The sequence below is a fragment of the Neomonachus schauinslandi genome, chromosome 8 (genome assembly GCF_002201575.2).
Source record: "Neomonachus schauinslandi chromosome 8, ASM220157v2, whole genome shotgun sequence".
In the NCBI taxonomy this organism is placed as follows: Eukaryota; Metazoa; Chordata; class Mammalia; order Carnivora; family Phocidae; genus Neomonachus; species Neomonachus schauinslandi.
Window position 1 is genome coordinate 43,798,752 of NC_058410.1, and position 23,072 is coordinate 43,821,823.

At 36.9% G+C, this 23,072-nt stretch overlaps 2 protein-coding genes across 3 annotated transcripts in view; both read left to right on the forward strand.

Moving 5' to 3' along the window:
* The window catches only part of CEP85L (centrosomal protein 85 like), a 174,000-nt gene that overhangs the window by 23,349 nt on the left and 127,579 nt on the right, over positions 1-23,072 (forward strand). For both annotated transcript variants that reach the window (XM_021693553.1, XM_021693555.1), the window contains exon 2: positions 4,181-4,342. In XM_021693553.1, the coding sequence (XP_021549228.1) occupies positions 4,181-4,342 (162 nt within the window). The remainder of the gene's footprint in view (positions 1-4,180; positions 4,343-23,072) is intronic.
* Positions 21,042-22,068, forward strand: LOC110583497 (peptidyl-prolyl cis-trans isomerase FKBP3-like). The gene has a single exon (XM_044917505.1). The coding sequence runs from the start codon at positions 21,100-21,102 to the stop codon at positions 21,772-21,774; it is 675 nt and encodes a 224-aa protein (XP_044773440.1). The 5' UTR covers positions 21,042-21,099; the 3' UTR covers positions 21,775-22,068.

Consider the following 23,072-nt stretch of genomic DNA (forward strand, 5'->3'; position numbering starts at 1 on the left):
TCCTGTTATCTTGACATTTTTTAAGCCAAACTTCTTTCTAAAATTATCAAACCATCCTGTGCTGGCATTAAATTCTTCAGCTTTATATCCTTCACCTTCCTTTTGCTTTAAGTTGTCATATACTGTAATGACTTCGGTTTTTCTCAAATCATACTAATAGGTATGCCATTCTTACACAATCTTGCACCCACATAAAAGCTGTATTTTTAGTACAAGTTAAAAAGATATTTCACGAAAAGTTGAAGTTTTTTGCTCTTGCTGGTGTAGCTGCAGCAACAGCTTCACAAATTTCCTTTTCTTTTTTAACAATGATCTTCATGCTGGATTCATTTATTTAGAAATGGAAGGCAACTACAGGTACAGACATAGTACATATCAAGCATTCAGCCTTTTCTTTCTAATGTCCTGATTTTTTTCAGCTTCTTGGGAGCATTTCCAGCATCACTAGTGACGCTGTGTATGGGTCCCTTGGTGTTGTTGAAGTTTATGTTATTGCACACAACACAATGAAAAATATGTAAGAACCACAAGAGCTCACTCAACAAGAGGTGGCTACACAACTATAACAGTAGTACAGTATGTATGTACTTTATTTTATGCGGTTATGATTTATTACTACATCTTTGTGTTTATTTACATTTCTCTTGACTTCAAATGGCACCATGTACAGTGTGAAATGTTTGTGTAAGTTTTGATTAATTGTAACTTTTTTCTGGTTTTTTTTTTTAACTTTTCCCACTATTTATTTATTTATTGATGTAGTGTTCCATGATTCATTGTTTGCGTATAACACCCAGTGCTCCATTCAATACGTGCCCTCTTTAACACCCATCACCAGGCTAACCCATCCCCCCACCCCCCTCCCCTCTAGAACCCTCAGTTTGTTTCTCAGAGTCCATAGTCTCATGGTTCATCTCCCCCTCTGATTCCCCCCCTTCACTTTTCCCTTCCTACTATCTTCTTCTTCTTCTTCTTCTTTTTTTTTTTTAACATATAATGTATTATTTATTTCAGAGGTACAGGTCTGTGATTCATCAGTCTTAAATAATTCACAGCGCTCACCAAAGCATATACCCTCCCCAATGTCTTATCACCCAGCCACCCCAAGCCTCCCTCCCCCCACCACTCCAGCAACCCTCAGTTTGTTTCCTGAGATTAAGAATTCCTCGTATCAGTGAGATCATATGATACATGCAAGCCATAAAAAAAAAAACCCCGAAATCTTGCCATATGCAATGACATGGATGGAACTAGAGGGTATTATGCTAAGTGAAATAATTGTAACTTTTTATAATAGATTTGTTTATATTTTCTGGTAGTGATAAAATAGGACTAGTATCTACATATATTTTGTGCATTCATGACAGACCTTTTTCTTAATTTTTTTGGTATCTCTAGGCTAGTTGGTTCATTTGCAAGTTTTTTCATATTGTCACAAACCTCCAAAAAATTTTCTGCTATGTTTACTTAAAAAAAATCTGTGTATAATGGGAGGCACTCAGTTCAAACCCATTGTTGTTCAAGAATCAACTATAATGTTAAAAGTCTAAAAACTTTTAATTTCTCTCACTCATAGTAAGATTGGACATTTTTCATATCTTTGTCATTTACATGTATTCCTAGCCTATTTATGCTATTTGCTGGATATTCTTAAAAAATATTTCTCCAAGTAATAGGTTTGCACATGGGAGAGAAAGTAGTGGGCTGGTTACCCTTTTTGATAATGGTTTAGACAGGATGTTGAGTTCATTTACAGGGGTTATTACCTGAGGAGCTGATTGAAGAAAACATTTTGGTATAGATTATGGACAGATCAGAGTTAGAGCAGGCCTGGTTACAGAATACTTTCACTTGGTGCTTTAATATGTGAGTGATTAATCAAATGAATTACGGTTAAGTCCCATTCTGAGAGAAGCCTAGAATCTATAAAGTTTTAAGTTGTTGTTCTGAACATCAAACCTGGCTATGTGTCTCTTTGGTCAGTATTTTAAATTTTGAGTTAATTTAAATGTATATGTTTTTTGTTTGGTTGGTTTTTTTGTTTTTGTTTTTTTAGAGAGAGAGAGAGAGAGAACTCGTCGGTGGGGGGGTAGGCAGAGGGAGAGAAATAATCTTAAGCGGGCGCCTGGGTGGCTCAGATGGTTGAGCGTCTGCCTTCGGCTCAGGTCATGATCCCAGGGTCCTGGGATCGAGTCCCGCATCGGGCTCTCTGCTCCTTGGGAGCCTGCTTCTCCCTCTGCCTCTCTCTCTCTCTCTGTCTCTCATGAATAAATAAAAAAAAATCTTTAAAAAAAAAAAAAAAAAAAAGAAGAAATAATCTTAAGCAGGTTCCGTGCCCAGCGCAGAGCCCGATGTGGGGCTCAGTCTCACAACCCTGAGATCATGACCTGAGCCAAAATCAAGAATCAGATGCTTAACTGACTGAGCCACCTAGGCGCCCCTAAATGTATGTGGTTTTTAAGGCTACTTATTTACCTTATACATCTATAAAACCAAAACAAATTTAATTCATAACTTATATGTAAATAGAAATTTAAACTAGTATTAACATGGCATAATGTTTTATTAAAACTAAATCTTTAATATTGGGATTAATATTGGTAGAAAATAGCTTCAGGTCTGGTTTTAATAATCTGTTTATGAATTTTGATTTTTAACATTAAATACAGAGACAGGCTGTTCCTAAAATTGTGGTAAAATGATTTAATCCATTTTATGACATGTTTATTATTTTGAGACCCTTACATTTAAATCTAAAAACTTTATTTTTCTGAAGACTGCTAGAAGGCACTCCTTGTATGGCAGATTCAATGGTGTATCAGCTTATAATTCTGTGAAGATGTCTTGTTTCATATCATGATAAGTGCCCCATATGTTATTTGCTCTTTACTTAGAAGCAACTGCATTTGTGAACATAAAGCATAAATGCGGGCTTTGAAATTATTGATAATAAATCTGTTTTAAGGTAGCTATTCAGATCATCTGTAATATGCTTATTAATTTTTTAAGGATGTCATTGAAGAAAGCCCCAAATTCTTGTGTAGAACTTGTTAACTTCCACGAATAAGTATTCAGGCTCCAATTTGAGAATCACTCTGTTTGTTATTAATAAAGATATGTGCTTCTATAGCTTTTATATAAAATTCAATAGATATAAAATTGCTTTCTAAGATGACTGTAATATTTTATTAAAGATTTTATTTATTTATTTGAGAGAGAGAGTGTGTGTGCACACACTGCAGGGGGGGTGGGGAGCGAGAGAGAAAAGCCAACTCCCAGCTGAGCGAGGAGCCCGACATATCCCAGGACCCTGAGATCATGACCTGAGCCAAAGTCAGATGCCCAGATGACTGAACCACCCAGGCACCCCTCAGATTACTGTAACTTTTATGAATTAGTTATAAGTGGTTCACAGACTGGCACTGTCCTTGGATATACTTTGTGTGGCATTGTAATGGACAATAATTTAAGAATGAAGTAAGCAGAAATGTAAAATGATGGGTAAATCAGAAAAAGACAAATAAAAATTAAGTAAAAATGGACAGATAAGTGAAAATAAAGACCAAGAGAACATTAAAAAGTGATGTTAGCTAAAAAATGAAGATTTAATATAACTCAACAGGGAAAATTGAGCAGAGACAGGAAAATGCTATGGTGTTAATCTTTTATCAAAACATGACTAAATAAATAAAAAATTCAATACAAAATAATTTTCAATGTTATTGATTAGGATACAGTAGAAAACATTTATTTTCCATTAGCATATTCCACTTAAATTGTCATGCAGTATGATTCAATTAGGCTTTCCCTGGGCCCCAATTCTCAACTCATGCCTCTGTGTGGTATCACAGATGTCTCCGTATCAAATATTCTAGAGCAGAGTGCTGACATTTCCAGATAGATAGATAGATTTGACATTTTAAATAAGACAGCAGTACGTGTTTCAGAGTTCAAAACCTATAAGCAGAAATCAGAGTCCTTTAGCAGAGGAAGCTGTGAAATCATTAAATTTTTAGGTGTGTAAGTTTATTTGATGAATTTTAGATATCATTGATCTATTTTAATTATTTGGTGCAGAAAATAACTTTTATGTGTATTTTTTCTAAGGTCAAAAAAAGATCTCTTCTGTCTACTCCTAGACATTAGAAATGTGCTAATTTTTGCATATTTTCCTTTGTAGGCTCAGATTATTCTTCATCAGCATGGTTACCTGGTAATGAATCATTGTGGCAGGCCACAACTGTTACATCTAACCATCGAAATAATCATATCAGGAGACATAGTATAACTTCTGACAGTGGTGACACCGGCATTGGGACTTCCTGTTCTGACAGCGTGGAAGGTGAGCTGAAATTCTTAGTGTTTAGACATGAGCCCTCAGAGAAGGGTTGCGATCCCATTCAAGGGATATGTTCTATTGTTCCAAAATAAATTACAATGTTTGAATATTTCATAATCTTCAGTGTTACCATATCAAATGAAATTGTTCCTCTGATCATATTAATTTTCCCTCATTCACTTTTTAAACTATTTTTATATAATTATAGATTCATAGGGAATTTTAAGAAATAGTACAGTGATTCGGTGCACCCTTTATTCAATACCTCCCACCCCCACCCATGGTAATATCTCACAGAACTGCAATGCACTATCACAACCAGGATACTGATACAGAGAAAATACAGAACGTTTCTATCACCACAGTATACACCTCATGTTGCTCAGTCTCCTCCTGCCCTCCCTTAACCTTTGAAACCACTAAATCTGTTCTCCATTTTTATAATTTTGTCATTTCAAGAATGCTGTATAAATAGAATCATAGAGTATGTAACCCTTTAATATTGGCTTTTTTTCTTTGACAGTTCATCCAGGTTGTTGCATATATCGATAGTTCATTTCTCTTATTGCTAAGTAGTATTCAGCAATGGTGGTATTATGTAGACCACATTTTGCTTAGGCATTTTCCCACTAAAAGACATCTGGGTTGTTTCAGTTTTGACTATTTGGAATAAAGTTCCTATAACCATTCATGTCCAGGAACACAGTTGCTGGTTGTATGGCAGTTGTATGTTTAGTTTTTAAAGAAATTGTCACACTGTTTTGCAGAGTGATTATTCCATTTCAGTCAGCAGTGGAAATGGATCATTGTGAGTGATCCAGTTTTTTCTTCATTCTTGTTAACATTGCTGGTTTTTTAATTCTAGCCTTTCTGATGGGAATGTAGTGATACCTCATTGTGCTTTTAATTTTCATTTCCTTAAAGATTAATAATATTGACCATTACTTCACATGTTTATTTTCCATCTGTCTGTTCTCTTCAGTGAAATGTTTCTTCATGTCTTTTGCCTCTGTTTTAATCAGATTATTTCCTTTTTTTTTTACTGTTGAGCTCTGAGAGTTCTTTCTATATTTCAGATACTAATCCTTTGTTCGCTATGTGATTTGCAAATATATTCTTCTATTCTGTAGCTTGTCATTTCATCCTCTAACAGTTGATGAAGTTTAGTTATAATTTTAGTGTATAGTTTTTCCTTATATGGATTGTGGTTTTGGGGTCAAATCTAAGAACCCTGCATAGTCCCAGATCTTGATGATTTTTCTCTTGTTTTCTTTTCCTTGAAGTTTTATCATTTTTTGTTTTCCATTTAATTCTGTGATCCAATTTGAGTTAATTTATTATAAAGCAAGTGTGTTTGGGTGTCCCCAAGACCACTGTTCAGCTCAGTGATTTGCTGGAAGGAATTCCAGAACTCAGAAAAGCTGTCATACTAATGGTTATGGTTTGTTACAGCTAAAGGATACAGAGTTAAATCAACAGTAGAAAAAGAAGCAAAGGGCAGGGTCTAGGAGACACTAGGCCCAACCATTTGTCCTCTCCCAGTGGAGTTGTGTGGGTGGTGTTTAATTCTCCCAGCAGTGATTTTTGACAGCACATAACAGAGGATTTTGCTAACCAGGCAAAGTCACCCAAGCCTTGGTCCAGGATTTTTATTGTGGGTTGGTTATGTTGGCATGGTTGACTCCTTGTGTGGATGACCTTAGTCCCTAGCCCTTGAGAAGTCAAGCTGATAACACGTTTCAAGACTCCCACCATAAGTCACATTATTAGCATAGACTATATGAAGTGACCCAAGGTCCCCAGGTAAACAAAGATAGTCTTATTAGGCAGGGTATTCCAAGGGTTTAGAGGTTACCTCTTAGGAGCCAAAGATAAGGGCCAAACCTTTCTTGTAATGTGCAGGATATTGAAAACCCCGACATGCTGACTTAATCCTTTTTGCACGGTGTGAGACTAATATTGGAGTTCATTTTCTTTGCATAATAAGTATTGAAACTGGGTAGAATAATTATTCCTATTTTATTCTTTTTCAAAACTGTTTTAGCTATTCTCATTCCTTTGCTTTTTTGTATAAGTTTTAATAATTTGTCTATATCTACGAAAAAATCTTGTTAGGAATTTTATATAGGAATTGTGTTATCCATATATCAGCTTGGGGAGAATTGACATGTTTACTCTCTTGAGTTTTCTAGTCCATTAACATGGTATAGTTCTCCATTTGTTTAAATTTTGATTTTATTCACCCAGTATTGTACCTGTTTTGTTAGAATTATACCTGAGTATTTAATTATTTCTTTTTTTGGGGGAGTGATTGTAAATGGCATTGTATTTCCAGTTTTGGTGTCAATATGTTGTTATTGTATAGAAATACAATCTGTTTTTGTATGTTTATCTTGTGACATTGTTGAACTCTTTAGTTCTAGGAGTTTTTTTTGGTAGATGTCTTGGGATTTTCGCTATAGACAATCATGTCATCAGTAAATAGGGATGTTTTTCCTTTCTAATCTGTATGCCTTTTATTTCCTTTTCTTCACTTATCATCGCAGTGACCAGACCATCCAGAACAGTATTGAGGATGAGAAGTAGGAGTGGACATCCTTATCTTACAGATAAAGTGCTTAGTCTTCCACTGTTAAGTAGCTTTATGACAACTGTTAGCTGTAGGTTTTTTATAGATGTCATCAACTTGAGGAAGTTTCCCTCTAGTCCTACTTTGCTGAGAGGTATTTTTTGGTTTTGTTTTTTTTAAAATAATGAATGGGTATTGGATTTTGCAAATGCTTTTTCTGTATCACTTGATAAATGATATTCTTCATTAGCTTGTTGATATGGTGGCAGATTCCATAGCTTGATTTTTCAAATATTGAGTCAGCTTTCCATCCCTGGAACTCCACTTGGTCAAAATATAGAATTATTTTTATACATTGCTAAATTCTATTAATACTTTGTTAAGGAATTTTTCTGTGTATCCATAAGGAATATTGTTCTGTAGTTTTCTTTTTGGGAGGACTGTCTTTCCTGTTTCGATGTCAGGATAATACTAGCTTTATAAAATGAATTGGGAAGTATTCTGTCCCGTTTTCTGGCAGAGACTGTATTAGAGTGACATTGATTCTTTAGGTGTTTGGTAGAATTCTTTAGGGAAACCATCTGGGCCAAGAGATTTCTTTTTTCATAGTTTTAAAGTCATCAATTCAGTTTCCTTAATAATTACAGGGTTATTCAAATTATGCCTCTTAAATTGGATGAATTGTGGTAGCTTCCTCCCCTTCAGAAGTGGCCCATTTTGTCTAAGTTGTCAAATTTATGTGTGTAGAGTTGTTCATAGCATTTCTTTATTATCTCTTGATGTCTGTAGCCTCTGTAGTGATACCCCCTGTTCCATTTCTGGTATTGGTAATTTGTGTCATCTTTCCTTTTTTATTTTTTAGTCTTAGTAGCAGTTTGTCAATTTTATTGACCTTTTCAAAGGATCAATTCTGCATTTCATTAGTTTTCTTTTTTCTGTTTGCAATTTCAGTGATTTCTGATCTTTATTATTTCCTTCTTTTTGCTTTGGGTTTATTTTGCTCTTTTTCTAAGTTCTTAAGGTGGACGATTAGGGGTTTGAAACTTTCCCTCTTTTAAGATGGATCCATTTCGTGCTATAAATTTTTCTGAGCACAGTTTTGACTGTGTCCCACAAATTTTGATATTTTGTGTTTTCATTTAGTTTGTTGTTTTCTTAATTTACCTGAGACTTCCTCTTTGACCTTAGGGTTATTCAGTAGTATGTTGTTTAGTTTCATGGTGTTTGGTGTTTTTCTGCTATCTTTCTGTTACTGATTTCAAGTTTGATTCTATTGTGGTCAGAAACACTATGATTTCAACTCTAAATTTTTTGAGGTTTCTTTTAGGTCTCAGCATATGGTTTACATGGTATATGTTTTGTGGGCACTTGAAAAGAATGTGTGTTTTGCTGCTGTTGGGTCCATTAAATCCTGTTGGTTGATGGTGTTTTTGTTTTTTTTGTATATCTTTGATGATTTTCTGTCTAGTTGCTCAGTCAGTTGTTAAGAGCAGTTTTTTAGTCTCAACTGTAATTGTGGATTTGTGTATTTCTTTTTTTGGTTCTTTAAATTTTTGTTAACATATTGTAGTTATAGTGCTTGGTGCATACACATTTAGGATTGATATGTCTTCTTGGTGGATTGGCCCTTTTACCATTATATAATGTCCTTCTTTGTCTCTGGTTATTTTCTTGTGCTGGAGTCCACTTTATCTGCTATATATACAGTACTTTGGCTTTCCTTTGATTAATGTTTAAATGGTAAATGTTTCCTGTTCTTTTTACTTTCAAATCTGTCTGTATCATTATATTTGAAGTAAGTTGCTTCTAACAGCATACAGTTGGATTGTGATTTTTAATTCACTCTGCTAGTCTTTTGCTTGGTATATTTAGACCATTTACCTTTCAAGTAATTATTGATTTATTGATACTTAAGTTCTCTGTTTGTCTTCTTTCTTTCTGTTTTCATTTTCTTGCTTTCCTATGGGTTAGTGGAACATTTTTAGAATTCTACTTGGATTTATCTATAGTATTTTTAAGTGTATCTCTTTGTATAGCTCTTCTAGTGGTTGCTGTAGGTATATATGTACATATGTAATATGAATAATTTATTTTAACAGTTTGAGTGGAGTACCTTTACCATACCCTACTTATAAAATTGTTTCAAATACTGTCTCTAGGGGTGCCTGGGCGCCTCAGATGGTTAAGTGTCTGCCTTCAGCTCAGGTCATGATCTCCAGGTCCTGGGATCGAGCCCCACGCCGGGCTCCCTGCTCAGCAGGGAGCAGGGGAGTCTGCTTCTCCCTCTCCCTCTCCCGCTGCTTGTGCTCTCTGTCTCTCTTCCTCTCAAATGAATAAATAAAATCTTTAAAACAAAAAAAACAAAAAACAAATATTGTCTCTATATGTATTTATAACTATATCAGATAGTGTTATAATTTTTACTCCAACCATCAGACTTAATTTAGGAAACTCAAGAGGAGACAGAGCCTATTTTTGCTTTCTGTGTTCTTTCTTCCTTCATGTTTCAAGGTTCCTTTTATTGTTTTCTTTTGGTTTAGCCATTTTTTTTTAAGGACACATCTGCTTGTGACAAATTATCCATTTCTTTTCAACCGAGAATATCTTGATTTCCACTTGTTTCCTGAAGAGTAATTTTGTTGGGTATTCATTTCTAGTTTGACAGTTTTTTTTCCCCTCGTACTTGAAAGTATTGTGCCACTTCTTTTGGCTTCCATGGTTTCTGATGAGAAATCTCTTGTCATTTTTCTCTGGCTATTCTGAAGATTTTTTTCTTTGTCTTCAGTTTTTAGAAATTAAGTATCACAGGTCTTTGGATGGATTTCTTTGGATTTTTCCTATTTGGGATTGATACAGCCTCTTGAAACTGTGAACATCCTGCTAAATCTGGGAAGTTTCCAACCATTATTTTCTTTGAGTACTTGAGCCTTTCCCTCTTTCCTTTCAGGACTATGATGGCACAAGTCATAAATCTTTTGTTATTGTCCTACAGGTTTCTGATGCTCTCTTCCTCCTCCCCCCCCCATCTATTATTTGTTGTTTAGACTGGGTAATTTTTATTGTTTTGTCTTCCAGGTCACTGGTTTTTTTTTTGGGGGGGGGGGTCTGCTCCATTCTAATGTTGAGCCCTTCCACGGAGCTATTTATTTCTCTTATTGTATTTTTCAGTTCTAAATGTTTATTTTGCTTTTTCTTTATGTCTTTTATTTCTTTGCTGATGCTTTGTTTTGTCTGTTTCAGGCATGCCTGTATTGATCGTCAAAGCAATTTTATGATGATTCCTTTAAAATCCTTGCCAGAGAATTCTAACAATTTTGTTATCTTGGTGTTGGCATCTGTTGATTTTTTTTTTCCAATTCATTTTGGGAACTTACTAATACTTTGTATGACAAATGATTTTGAACTGAAATTTGGAGTATTTTGTACAGTTACGAGATTCTAGATTTATATTATTTACTACATAACAAATATTGTTATATTTTTATTACATGTTTTGTAAATATAAGCTATTTACATATAAGTAAATATATAAAATTATTGTAAACATATAGTAAACATATTATTAGTATATGTTTAAACCTTTTTTATTAGCCGGCTTTGTAAGATACTGCTCTGGCATGTGAAGTGGGGAGAGGTACTACCTCCTTATTGCTAGATGTAGTTAGAAGTCTAGGTTGTCCCCACTTGGGCTCTGTTGATACCTGACGAGTTTGGAGGGGAGTTCCTTGTTACTGCTGGGGGTAGAAGTCCAGGTTTTTCATATCATCACCACTGACACCATTGTGTGGGTGGCCTCATTACTGCTAGGGGATTTGAATGTCCACACTCTCTTGTTAGGCCTCTCTGATACAACCTAAGAGTGTCTCTGTGCGTAGAGAGTACCCATAGTGCCAGACAGGGATGAAAGTCGTGTTTCCCTACTTGGCCTTCTTTGAAACTACCCTGGTGGGGCTCTTTGAAGTACTTTGTTATAGCTTGGCAAGGTTGGAAGTTTAGGCTCCCCACTTGGCTTTTGTTGGTGTGGGTAGAAGTAGAGCTGCGTTTTTTTCTATAGTATTTGGCTGGAAAAGAGTGGTTACTATCTGAAGAATTTCTTTTTAGCTTCCTCTTTCCTGGTCCATTGGCTAGGGAGAACAGGCCTTTGCTGGGACTTTTTTGGGCCACGCCCTTTAGTTCTTTTGGGTGGCTGTTTTATTTTCAGCTCTAAAGCTGAGAGGCAAAAAGAAAACCCAAGGAATTCACCACAGTCTTGTTCCTTGGATCCGAGGTTCTTAGCTGGTCTGACTTCTTTTCTCCAACTTTCAGTCATATGTTTGTTTTACATATAATGTCTAGGGCTTTCAGTTGTATTTAGTGGGAAGTATAGGGAAGACTGTCTTTTCCATCTTCTCACCAATGTTTCTTATAGATGTTAATAAAAAAATTTAACTATTACTATTTGTCATAACTTTGCTGGCAGTTGCATTGAATGTTGATTTCATTATGGTCTTGCATCTAATGTCAGTTGACTATTTAAAACACACCAAGGAAGGGAAGGAAATATATACAAGGTGGTGAAGGGGCAGATAGGAATGTGAATTGTAAAAAATAATAATTGTAAAAGAAGTATTCTTTTGTTAAAATGGAAGATGAAAATAATTTAGGTATATAGTGCTTCTGTTTCTTTAACTTTCTTTTTACCTTCCCTAAATAAAGATTTTATATCCTGTTTTCACAGCCTTAGTTTGTAAATGAATACTCTTAGAACTATTGATTTTATTTTAAGTATTACTCATATCTCTATGAGTAATAAAGTTGACAAGGTATATTGATGGTTGTATAGTGGAGTTTTTTACTTGATTGATCTGAAGTAGCATTTTAGTGTAGTGTTCTGTGTGTACTACTATTGAAGTTTATTTCAGAGTCCTTCAGTGGGAGGCTGGTGATATTCCTGAAGTATTAAAGTAAATGTACTGTTATAGATACTTTTTTCCAAGCTTTCATCATACTAATGGAATATCTTCTTAAGCTATAAATGATAAGTAGGATTATTTTCTTTTGGTAATAGTCATGGTGTTAGAATTGGTTGGGTCTTTAGAGAAAACATAATTAGACCATTGTATAAATGAATAAATTAATTCCCCCAAAATGAAATAACTGCTCTTACTAATACGATGGTTAAGAGTTTATGCTGTGTTTAAACCTGTTATCACTTAATTATGTGTGCAGTCTTTCTTTCAGCCTCAGTTTTTTCATCTGTAATTTGGAGATAACTCTTTTTTATGTATTATGAAGATGTAATAACATGACTTTTAAGTTGCTTAGTGCAGTTCTTTGCATTACTATCCTTGCTTTGAAAATGATTCTTGTTCTCCTTCCTTACTCTCTTTTTTTATGTCTTTTTCTTCAAATGTCTCTTTCTTAGGAAGTTCACCAGCTGGCTTATCTAAAACAGTGATGCTTCTACTGCCACCCTTACAGTTTTGTACCCACACCCTTGCTTTATTTTGGATTTATTTTTTCTCTCATGGATTAGGGACTGGTATTTACTGGATGCTCAATTTTGTTCAATGAGACAATGCATATATAGACTTTGAGTTAAGGTTCCTGTTTTTAGCCTGCTTTTGTACCTGATATTTCTGAGGTTAGGGCCTCTTTGATGTTCTCCCAGACAGGTGAACTCCCTGTGCTACATTCCAGACTTGTATTTTATGCCATGTATTCTACTGTCCTGCTTCAATAATTAACACTTTATTTTCCAGCTTCTGGAATTTTTTTGCAATCTTTTTTAGGATGGTCCTGAATTGTTCATTGCCATGACTTTCTACTGTATTACTCTTCTGTCATTTCATTGGATATTGAAAGGGAGAGAATATAGCTTTGTGCACTCAGGCAATGATCTTTAACCAGAAATTCTGTGAAATAGATACAAATGAAAAAAAAAAAAAAAAAAAAAAAAAAACTGAAAAAAATGGTTATAAAACTTTTCCTAATGTCAACTATTCTGTGTATTTCTCCTCCTCCCCAATTTTAAAAAAGTAATAAGTGCACATTTAAAAAAGCATAAAAGTGAACGTAATTTTAAAAGCAAATTTGTTTGCTTTTTTTCCGAATATTGTTAAATTTGTGGTCTTTGAAAAATTTGAACCTACGTAGAATTAAATAGAGGAAAAAGTTAAATCTCCCTTTATTTTCTCTCTTATTTTTGTTTTGTTTTCAGAGGTCACAAATGTTTTAGTGTGTTGCATATTCTTTCAGATCTTCTGCTGTGCATTTATTCACATATAGGTTTTTTTTTTAAAGATTTATTTATTTGACATAGACACAGCGAGAGAGGGAACACAAGCAGGGGGAGTGGGAGAGGGAGAAGCAGGCCTCCCGCGGGGCAGGGAGCCCGATGCCGGGCTTCATCCCAGGACCTGGGATCATGACCTGAACCGAAGGCAGACGATTAATGACTGAGCCACCCAGGCGCCCCACATACACATAGGTTTTAAAATAAAACTGTGTCATCCCATATATGTTTGTAATGTGCTTTCCTTTTATGTTTTTTTTTTACTTCTTAAAATTGGATTTCTTTAAAAAATAATTTATTGTAAATGAGTCACATGACCTCATATCACCTCTTAGAATTGTCTTTTTTTTTTTTTTAATTTTATTATGTTATGTTAGTCACCATACAATACATCATTGGTTTTTGATGCAGTGATCCTCAATCCACTGTTTTCGTATAACACCCAGTGCTCCATGCAGTATGTGCCCTCCTTAATACCCATCACCGGCCTAACCAATCCCCCCTCCCTCCTCCCCTCTAAAACCCTCTTTGTTTCTCAGAGTCCATAGTCTCTCATGGTTCATTTCTCCCTCCAGTTCCCCACCCCCCATTTTTCCCTTCCTTCTCCTAATGTCCTCCATGCTATTCCTTATGTTCCACAAATAAGTGAAACCATATGATAATTGACTTTCTCTGCTTGACTTATTTCACTTAGCATAATCTCCTCCAGTCCCATCCATGTTGATGTAAAAGTTGGGTATTCATCCTTTCTGATGGCTGAGTCATATTCCATTGTATATATGGACCATGTTTTCTTTATCCATTCATCTGTTGAAGGGCATCTCGGCTCTTTCCACAGTTTGGCTATTGCGGACATTGATGCTATGAACATTGGGGTGCATATGGCTCTTTTCACTACATCTGTGTCTTTGGGGTAAATACCCAATAGTGCAATTGCTGGGTCATAGGGTAGCTCTATTTTTAAATATTTGAGGCACCTCCACACTGTTTTCCAAAGTGGTTGTACCAACTTGCATTCCCACCAACAGTGTAAGAGGGTTCCCCTTTCTCCACAACCTCTCCAACATTTGTTGTTTCTTTCCCTGTCCATTTTTGCCATTCTAACTGGTGTAAGGTGGTATCTCCCATTCTGTGGGTTGCCTCTTTGTTTTGTTGACTATTTCCTTTGCTCCGCAGAAGCTTTTTATCTTGATGAAGTCCCAAAAGTTCATTTTTGCTTTTGTTTCACTAGCTTTTGGAGATATATCTTGAAAGAAGTTGCTGTGGCCGATGTCAAAGAGGTTACTGCCTATGTTCTCCTCTAGGATTTTGATGGATTCCTGTCTCACATTGAGGTCTTTCATCCACTTTGGTTTATCTTTGTGAATGGTGTTAGAGAATGGTGGAGTTTCATTCTTCTGCATGTGGCTGTCCAATTTTCGCAGCACCATTTATTGAAGAGACTGTCTTTTTTCCATTGCATGTTTTTTCCTGCTTTGTCAAAGATTATTTGACCATAGAGTTGAGGGTCCATATCTGGGTTCTCTATTCTGTTCCATTGGTCTATATGTCTGTTTTTGTGCCAGTACCATGCTGTCTTGGTGATCACAGCTTTGTAATATAGCTTGAAATCGGGCAACGTGATGCCCCCAGCTTTGTTTTTCTTTTTCAACATTTCCTTGGTGATTCGGGGTCTTTTCTGATTCCATACAAATTTTGGGATTGTTTGTTCCAGCACTTTGGAAAATGTCATTGGAATTTAGATCGGGATGGCATTGAAGGTATAGATTGCTCTGGGTAGCATAGACATTTTAACGATGTTTATTCTTCCGATCCATGAGCATGGAATATTTTCCCATCTTTTTGTGTCTTCTTCAATTTCTTTCATGAGTGTTTTGTAGTTCCTAGAGTATAGATCCTTTACCTCTTTGGTTAGGTTTATTCCGAGGTGTCTTATGGTTTTTGGTGCTATTGTAAATGGAATCGTTTCTCTAATTTCTCATTCTACAGTTGTGTTGTTAGTGTATAAGAAAGCAACTGATTTCTGTGCATTGATTTTGTATCCTGCCACATTACTGAATTGCTGTATGAGTTCTAGTAATTTGGGAGGTGGAGTCTTTTGGATTTTCCACATGAAGTATCATGTCGTCTGTGAAAAGAGAGAGTTTGACTTCTTCTTTGCCAATTTGAATACCTTTTATTTCTTTTTGTTGTCTGATTGCGGTTACTAGGACTTCTAGTACTATGTTGAACAATAGTGGTGAGAGTGGGCATCCTTGACGTGTTCCTGATCTTAAGGGAAAGGCTCTCAGCTTTTCCCCATTGAGGATGATATTCACTGTGGGTTTTTCATAGATGGATTTTATGAACTTGAGGATTGTTCCCTCTATCCCTATACTCTGAAGAGTTTTAATCAGGAAAGGATGCTGTATTTTGTCAAATGCTTTTTCTGCATCGATTGAGAGGACCATATGGTTCTTCTCCCTCCTCTTATTAATGTGTTCTATCACATTGGTTGATTTGCGAATGTTGAACCACCTTTGCATCCCGGGGATAAATCCCACTTGGGCATGGTGGATGATCCTTTTAATGTATTGTTGGATCCTATTAGCTAGGATTTTGTTGAGGATTTTGGAATCCATTTCATCAGGGATATCGGTCTGAAATTCTCCTTTGTAATGGGGTCTTTGCCTGGTTTGGGGATTAAGGTAATGCTGGCCTCATAGAATGAGTCTGGAAGTTTTCCTTCTGTTCCTATTTTTTGAAACAGCTTCAGTAGAATAGGTATTATTTCTTCTTTGAATGTTTGGTAGAATTCCCCAGGGAATCTATCAGGCCCTGGACTCTTGTTTTTTGGGAGGTTTTTGATCATTGCTTCAATCTCGTTACTGGTTATTGGCCTATTCAGGTTGTCAGTTTCTTCCTGTTTCAGCCTTGGCAGCTTATAGGTTTCCAGGAAGGCCTCCATTTCATCCAGATTGCTCAGTTTATTGGCATATAGTTGTTGATAATAATTTCTGATAATTGTTTCTATTTCCTTGGTGTTAGTCGTGATCTCTCCCCTTTCATTCATAATTTTATTAATTTGGGTCCTTTCTCTTTTCTTCTGGATAAGTCTGGCCAGTGGTTTATCTATCTTATTAATTCTTTCAAAGAACCAACTTCTAGTTTCGTTGATCTGATCTGCTGTGTTTCTGGTTTCTAATTCATTGATCTCTGCTCTAATTTTAATTATTTCTCTTCTAATGTGTGGCTTAGGCATTGTTTGTTGCTTTTTCTCTATTTCTTTAAGGTGTAGAGTTAGTTGGTGAATTCGGGATTTTTCTATTTTTTTGAGCGAGGCTTGGATGGCTATGTATTTCCCCCTTAGGACCGCCTTTGCAGTATCCCATAGGTTTTGGACCGATGTGTTTTCGTTCTCATTGATTTCCATGAATTAAGTTCTTCTTTGATTTCCTGGTTGACCCAAACATTTTTGAGCAGAGTGGTCTTTAGCTTCCAAGTGTTGGAATTTCTGCCAAATTTTTTCTTGTGATTGAGTTCCAGTTTTAAAGCATTATGGCCTAAGAATATGCAGGGAATAATCTCAGTCTTTTGGTATTGGTTGAGACCTGATATGTGACCCAGTATGTGGTCTATTCTGGAGAAAGTTCCATGTGCACTCGAGAAGAATGAGTATTCTGTTGTTTTGGGGTGGAAGTATGTATCTATGAGGTCCATCTGGTCCAATGTATCATTCAAAGCTCTTGTTTCCTTGTTGATTTTCTGCTTAGATGATCTGTCCATTGCTGAGAGTGGAGTATTGAGGTCTCCTACAATTAACGTATTGTTATCAATATGACTCTTTATTTTGGTTAACAGTTTGCTTATGTAAATGGCTGCTCCCATGTTGGGGGCATAGATAGTTAAAATTGTTAGATCTTCTTGTTGGATAGACCCTTTAAGAATGATATAGTGTCCTTCTGTGTCTCTAATTACAGACTTTAGTTTAAAATCTAATTTGTCTGATACAAGAATTGCTACCCCAGCTTTCTTTTGAGGTCTGCTGGCATGGAAGATGGATCTCCATCCCTTCACTTTCAGTCTGGATGTATCTTTAGGTTCAAAATGAGTCTCTTGTAGGCAGCGTATGGATGGGTCCTGTCTTTTTATCCAATCTGCAACCCTGTGCTGTTTTATGGTAGTGTTTAGGCCATTCACGTTGAGAGTGATTATTGAAAGATATGAACTAATTGTCATCATGTTGCCTGTGAAGATGTTGTTTTTATAGATTGCCCCTGTAGATTTCTGTTGTATATCCTCTTGGGGTCTTTCTCCTTTTATAGAACCCCCCTTAATATTTCTTGCAGGGCCGGCTTAGTGGTCACATATTCTTTCAGTTTCTGCCAGTCGTGGAAGCTCTGCATCTCTCCATCCATTCTAAATGACAGCCTTGCCGATAAAGTATTCTTGGCTGTATGTTCTCATTTAGGACCCCGAATATGTCTTTCCAGGCCTTTCTGGCTTGTCAGGTCTCTGTGGATAGGTCTGATGTTATTCTGATGTTCCTCCCTCTGTACATAAGGAATCTCTTCCCCCTAACTGCCCTTAAGATGGTTTCCTTGGTTCTAAGATTTGCAAGTTTTACTATTACATGCCGGGGTGTTGGCCTGTTTTCCTTGATCTTGGGAGGGGTCCTCTCTGCCTCTAGGATGCGAATGTTTGTTTCATTTCCCAGATTAGGGAAGTTCTCAGCTATGATTTGCTCAAGTACATCTTCTAGTCCTTTCTCTCTCTCCACTCCCTCCGGGATTCCAATTATTCTGACTTCGGAACACTTCATGGTGTCACTTATTTCTCTGATTCTGTTTTCATGGATTCTGAGTTGTTTTTCCCTGGCCTCCTCTTTTCCCTTTTTATCCATTATATTGTCTTCCAGGTTGCTTATTCGTTCTTCTGCCTCAGTTACTCTAGCTGTTAGATTATCTAGATTGGATTGGGTCTCATTGATAGCATTTTTAAGTTCTGCCAATGCACCTTTCATTTCTGCCGTTAGAGACTCTGTGTTGCCATTAATTGATTTCTCCATTCTAGCTATTGTCTTCACAATTGCTAGCCTGAATTCCATCTCTGACATCTTGGTTATGTCTGCATCCATTTGTAAATCTGCAGCATAAGTCATAATCTCTGAGTCTTTTCTGTTTTGGGGGCTCCTCCTCCTAGTCGTTCTGTTGATGGGTGTTTGAGGGAATGTATAGAGTCCAAATTATTGACCAGAACCCAAGCAAGATGCACCTGTTTTCTTGGAACCTTAGGGTTGCTGGCCTCTTGTTTTCCCAGCCTGTCTTCTGCGGGAGGGGCCTGCCGCGCTGTTACTCAGGCAACCCTGTTTGGGCGGAGTTGCCCTGCCCCCCTGTGGTGGGGGATGGGCTCAGCGGGAATCAGTTTTTGGGGCTTTGTTCTCTGGTGGCTTTCCCTGGCGGCTTTCCGCGTCTCTTCCGAGAGTCAGAGCAGAAGAGACCGTTTCCAACCCTCTGCCTCAGAGCAGAGAGACCTCATTCTGTTCTTCAGTGAGCCCTCCAGGCCACACCGTCTCCGTTTCTGTCCGTGCTGCTATAAACTGCAGTGTCCTGGGTTGTGCGCCCCTCCGCATCGCTCCCAGTCCTGCCTCCAGGTTGGGGCATGTCTCTGCCCTTTGTGCTTCTAAAACTGCCAGCCACCCCCAGATCACTCACGCGACCCCACCGCTCTGGGTTTCCACCCCGGGGGCTGCCCTAAAGTCCTTTCCCCGCCGCTACTGCGAGTCTGTGCCCCATCTGCAGCGCACGAGGCTGTCGCTCAACGGCGGTGTAGGATCCTCACGGCCAGGTTCTCTCCCGCCGCCGTTTATCCTACGATATCTGCCTGCGGAATCATGGCTCCCCGCTTCGTACCTCAAAACCAACCGCCTGCGATATTCTGTTTGTAGAGATCCAGATCTTCTTACATCTCAGGCTGGTTTCGTGGGTGCTCAGAGTGATCTGGTAGATATCCAGCTCAATTCCGGGGACCAGTTGGAATAGGGTCCCCTACTCCTCTGCCATCTTTCCCCCCTGTCCAGAATTGTCTTTTTTACAAGGACATCCAAACATTGAGATAAGACTGGGACTGGGTTTGACCTCCCAGGCACTTAAGAGTAAAATAGGCATCCATGGAGAGAGGAGGGAAGCTGTTTTTTGATGTATTAGAAGGAACACAAAGAATGAATAAAAGTCTAGACAATTTACAACAGATGAGCTAAATCACAAATCAGAATAAAACAAAAGCCTAGAATTTCTATTATATATATGTAGCATTTCTCTAGCAATCATACCAACTTAAATACTTTTTAAGAACACATGCTTATTTGGAAGCTTAATACATGATATAAAGGTAGCATTTCACAGCAGTAAGATGCTTGGGTGGCTCAGTTGGTTAAGCATCGAACTCTTGATTTCGGCTCAGGTCATGATTTCAGGGTCTAGAGATTGAGCCCCAAGTTGGACTCCATGCTCAGGGGGAGTGTGCTTGAGATTCTGTCTCCCCCTCTGCCCCTCCCATTCCTATGTGTGCACACGCTCTCCCTCAAATAAATTTAAAAAAAAAAAGTCAAGAAAGATTAGGCCTGAAAAAGGAGGAAAGAGGTATGAGATCTTGACTCAAACTGTTAAGAAAAGTAAATTTGAAATGGATTAAAGCGTTAATGATTTCTGTTGAAAATCATGAAAGTATTAGAAGATATGAGATTAATTTTATGTTCTTAGGTTAGAAATATTCTTAAGCACAAAACACATTTGATTTAATGAAAATTCAAATTTTAAACATTGATAAAAGGTAGTAAATTCAAAGAGGACATACTGGGGGTAAATATTTGTAATAAAACTAACAGGGAAGTAATATTCATATTATTTAAAGAGCTTTTACAAATGAAGACAATGTCCCCATATAGGTATTTATTTATAAAATTTACAATATTTCTTAATTAAAAAAGTTTCATAGGTAAGAGATATAAGTAAACAATTTTCATGGGAAAAGTACAGATGGCTAATAAACATCAAAAAGGTGGTTAAAGTCATAGTGAAGTGAAAATTTAGATGATGAGATACTGCTTTTCACCAACATGGGAAAATTGTCCCTTTTCCCAAAAAATAGACTGTAATATCCAGGGTCTGTGCATAGATGGGAAAAGTAGTACTCTAATAACTGGTACATATATTCAGCCTTGATAGAGAGCATTTCGGCAATGATAACTAACAATTACATAGCTGTTATTATGTCCTAGGTACTGACATGTTAACTCATTTAATCCTCACAACAACCCTCTGATGGAGAAAGTGAGCCATGAACAGGTGAACAAAGATAGTATGTACAAGAATAGTCACTGTAACACTGTTTAGTAAAAAATTAGGGACAACTTTAAGTATACTAATAGGGACATGGTTAAATATTTCACTGTGTATCCACTTAAAATAATTAGGTAGCTCTGTATGTGCCAACCTAGAATGAAATCCAAGCAAATACCTACCTTAAGACAATAAATTGAATACTTTCTTTTAACTCCTTTCTGAAATCCCTCTAAATCTCAGGGAAAAAAAACAACCCTATGATGACAAGAAGAACAGGAGAAAACAACAGTGAAATTCTGGCAGCTATAATTCAGAACAATAAGTAAGAAATTTTTCTAAGAGATCCCAGAGAGCTGAATCCTAAACAAGCAACAAATTCAGGAGCAAGCTGTCAATATATATTACTAACAATCCTCAAAAGGGCTCAGGAACTGGTAGTACCAGCATTGCTAGGTTTCTTCACTGTATAGTAGCTCTTCAGCTTCCTATTATATTCTATTATCTGGATGCAGTCTCAGGGAGGATTGAACTCCACCTCCTGAAAGAGGAAGTACCTGAACTTAATATTTAGAATTATTGGAGGCAGCGGGGGAAGATGGCGGCGGCCGTACCACAGCGGGCCTGGACCGTGGAGCAGCTGCGCAGCGAGCAGCTACCCAAGAAGGACATTATCAAGTTTCTACAGGACCATGGTTCAGATTCGTTTCTTGCAGAACATAAGTTATTAGGAAACATTAAAAATGTAGCCAAGACAGCTAACAAGGACCATTTGGTTACAGCCTACAACCATCTTTTTGAAAGTAAGCGTTTCAAGGGTACTGAAAGTATAAGTAAAGTGTCTGAGCAGGTGAAAAATGTGAAGCTTAATGAAGATAAACCCAAAGAAACCAAGTCTGAAGAGACTCTGGATGAGGGTCCACCAAAATATATAAAATCTGTTCTTAAAAAAGGAGATAAAACCAACTTTCCCAAAAAGGGAGATGTTGTTCACTGCTGGTATACAGGAACACTACAGGGTGGGACTGTTTTTGATACTAATATTCAAACGAGTTCAAAGAAGAAGAAAAATGCCAAGCCTTTAAGTTTTAAGGTTGGAATAGGCAAAGTTATCAGAGGATGGGATGAAGCACTCTTAACTATGAGTAAAGGAGAAAAGGCTCGACTAGAGATTGAACCAGAATGGGCTTATGGAAAGAAAGGACAGCCTGATGCCAAAATTCCACCAAATGCAAAACTCATTTTTGAAGTGGAGTTAGTGGATATTGACTGAAATAGCAATGCTTCGGATATAAAGACATCAGCAACAATAAAACATGGCCTTGAAGAAACTTATGTAACTAATTAGAGCTGGTTACTATTGTAAGGGAAGAGTCAACCAGAAAATTCAAGAACTCCGATATTGTTTACCCAACCCCTAACTTTTAATATATGTAATCCATTATAATTCCCTAAAGTTTGAAATATTTTACTACAGCTGTGTAAAATATTGGTTAAGGAGAAATGACTTTCCTTTTACCTCATGTTGTAAACTAAAAGGTTCAATAAAAACATATTCAGTGTCAAAAAAAAATATTTAGAATTATTGTTTAAGATATATTTGTCCCTTCTCTTCCATTTATTTAGTTATTCAATTGTTTATATCAGTATGGGCTCATGTGTATATATGTACTTATTTTTTTAATTAAACTTCAGACCTTATTAGAATTTCCCAGTTTTTCTGTTGATGTCCTCCTCTGTTCCTAGTTCCTGTTCAGGATACCATTATTACTTTTAGTTGTAATGTCTCTTTAATGTCATTTGGTCTGTTAAAATTTCTCACGCTTTCCTTTCTTAATAACCTCAGTAGTGTTGAGGAGGACTGGTTAGGCATTTTATAGAATGTCCCTCAAATTGGATTTGTCTGGTGTTTTCTCAATGATTAGATTGAGGTTATGCTTTTTGGGCAGAATAGTACAGAGATGAAAGTGCCATATAGAGGGTACATGATATTTATCTGTTATCAGTGGTAATGTTAACCTTGATCACTTGGTTAAAATGTATTTGCTGGGTTTCTCCACTATAGAACTATTATTGTTCCCTTTCATACTCTATTCTTTGGAAGCAAGTAACTAAGTCCAACTCAAACTCAAAAAGGGGGTGGGGGTACTGAGTTCTATATCCTGGAGGGGAAAATATGTATGTATATTATTTGGAATTTTTTTTTTTTTTTTTGAGGGAGCGAGAGTGGGTTGGAGAGAGTCAGAGGGAGAGAGAAAATCGTAAGCAGGCTGTGTGCTCAGTGTATAGCCTGACATGGGGCTTCCTCTCACAACCTTGACATCATGACCTGAACTGAAATCAAGAGTTGGATGCTTAACCGACTGAGCCACCCAGGCGCCCCTATTTGGGATTCTTTTATAAGAAAGACTCATTTTTTTCTCCTTCTTCTCCATGATCCTGAGATCATGACCTGAGCCAAAGGCAGAGGCTCAACCACCTGAGCCACCCAGGCACCCTTAGCAGGCATGTTCTATTTATTTATTCATTTATATCAGTATGGACTATGCATATTTATTTATTTTTTAGATT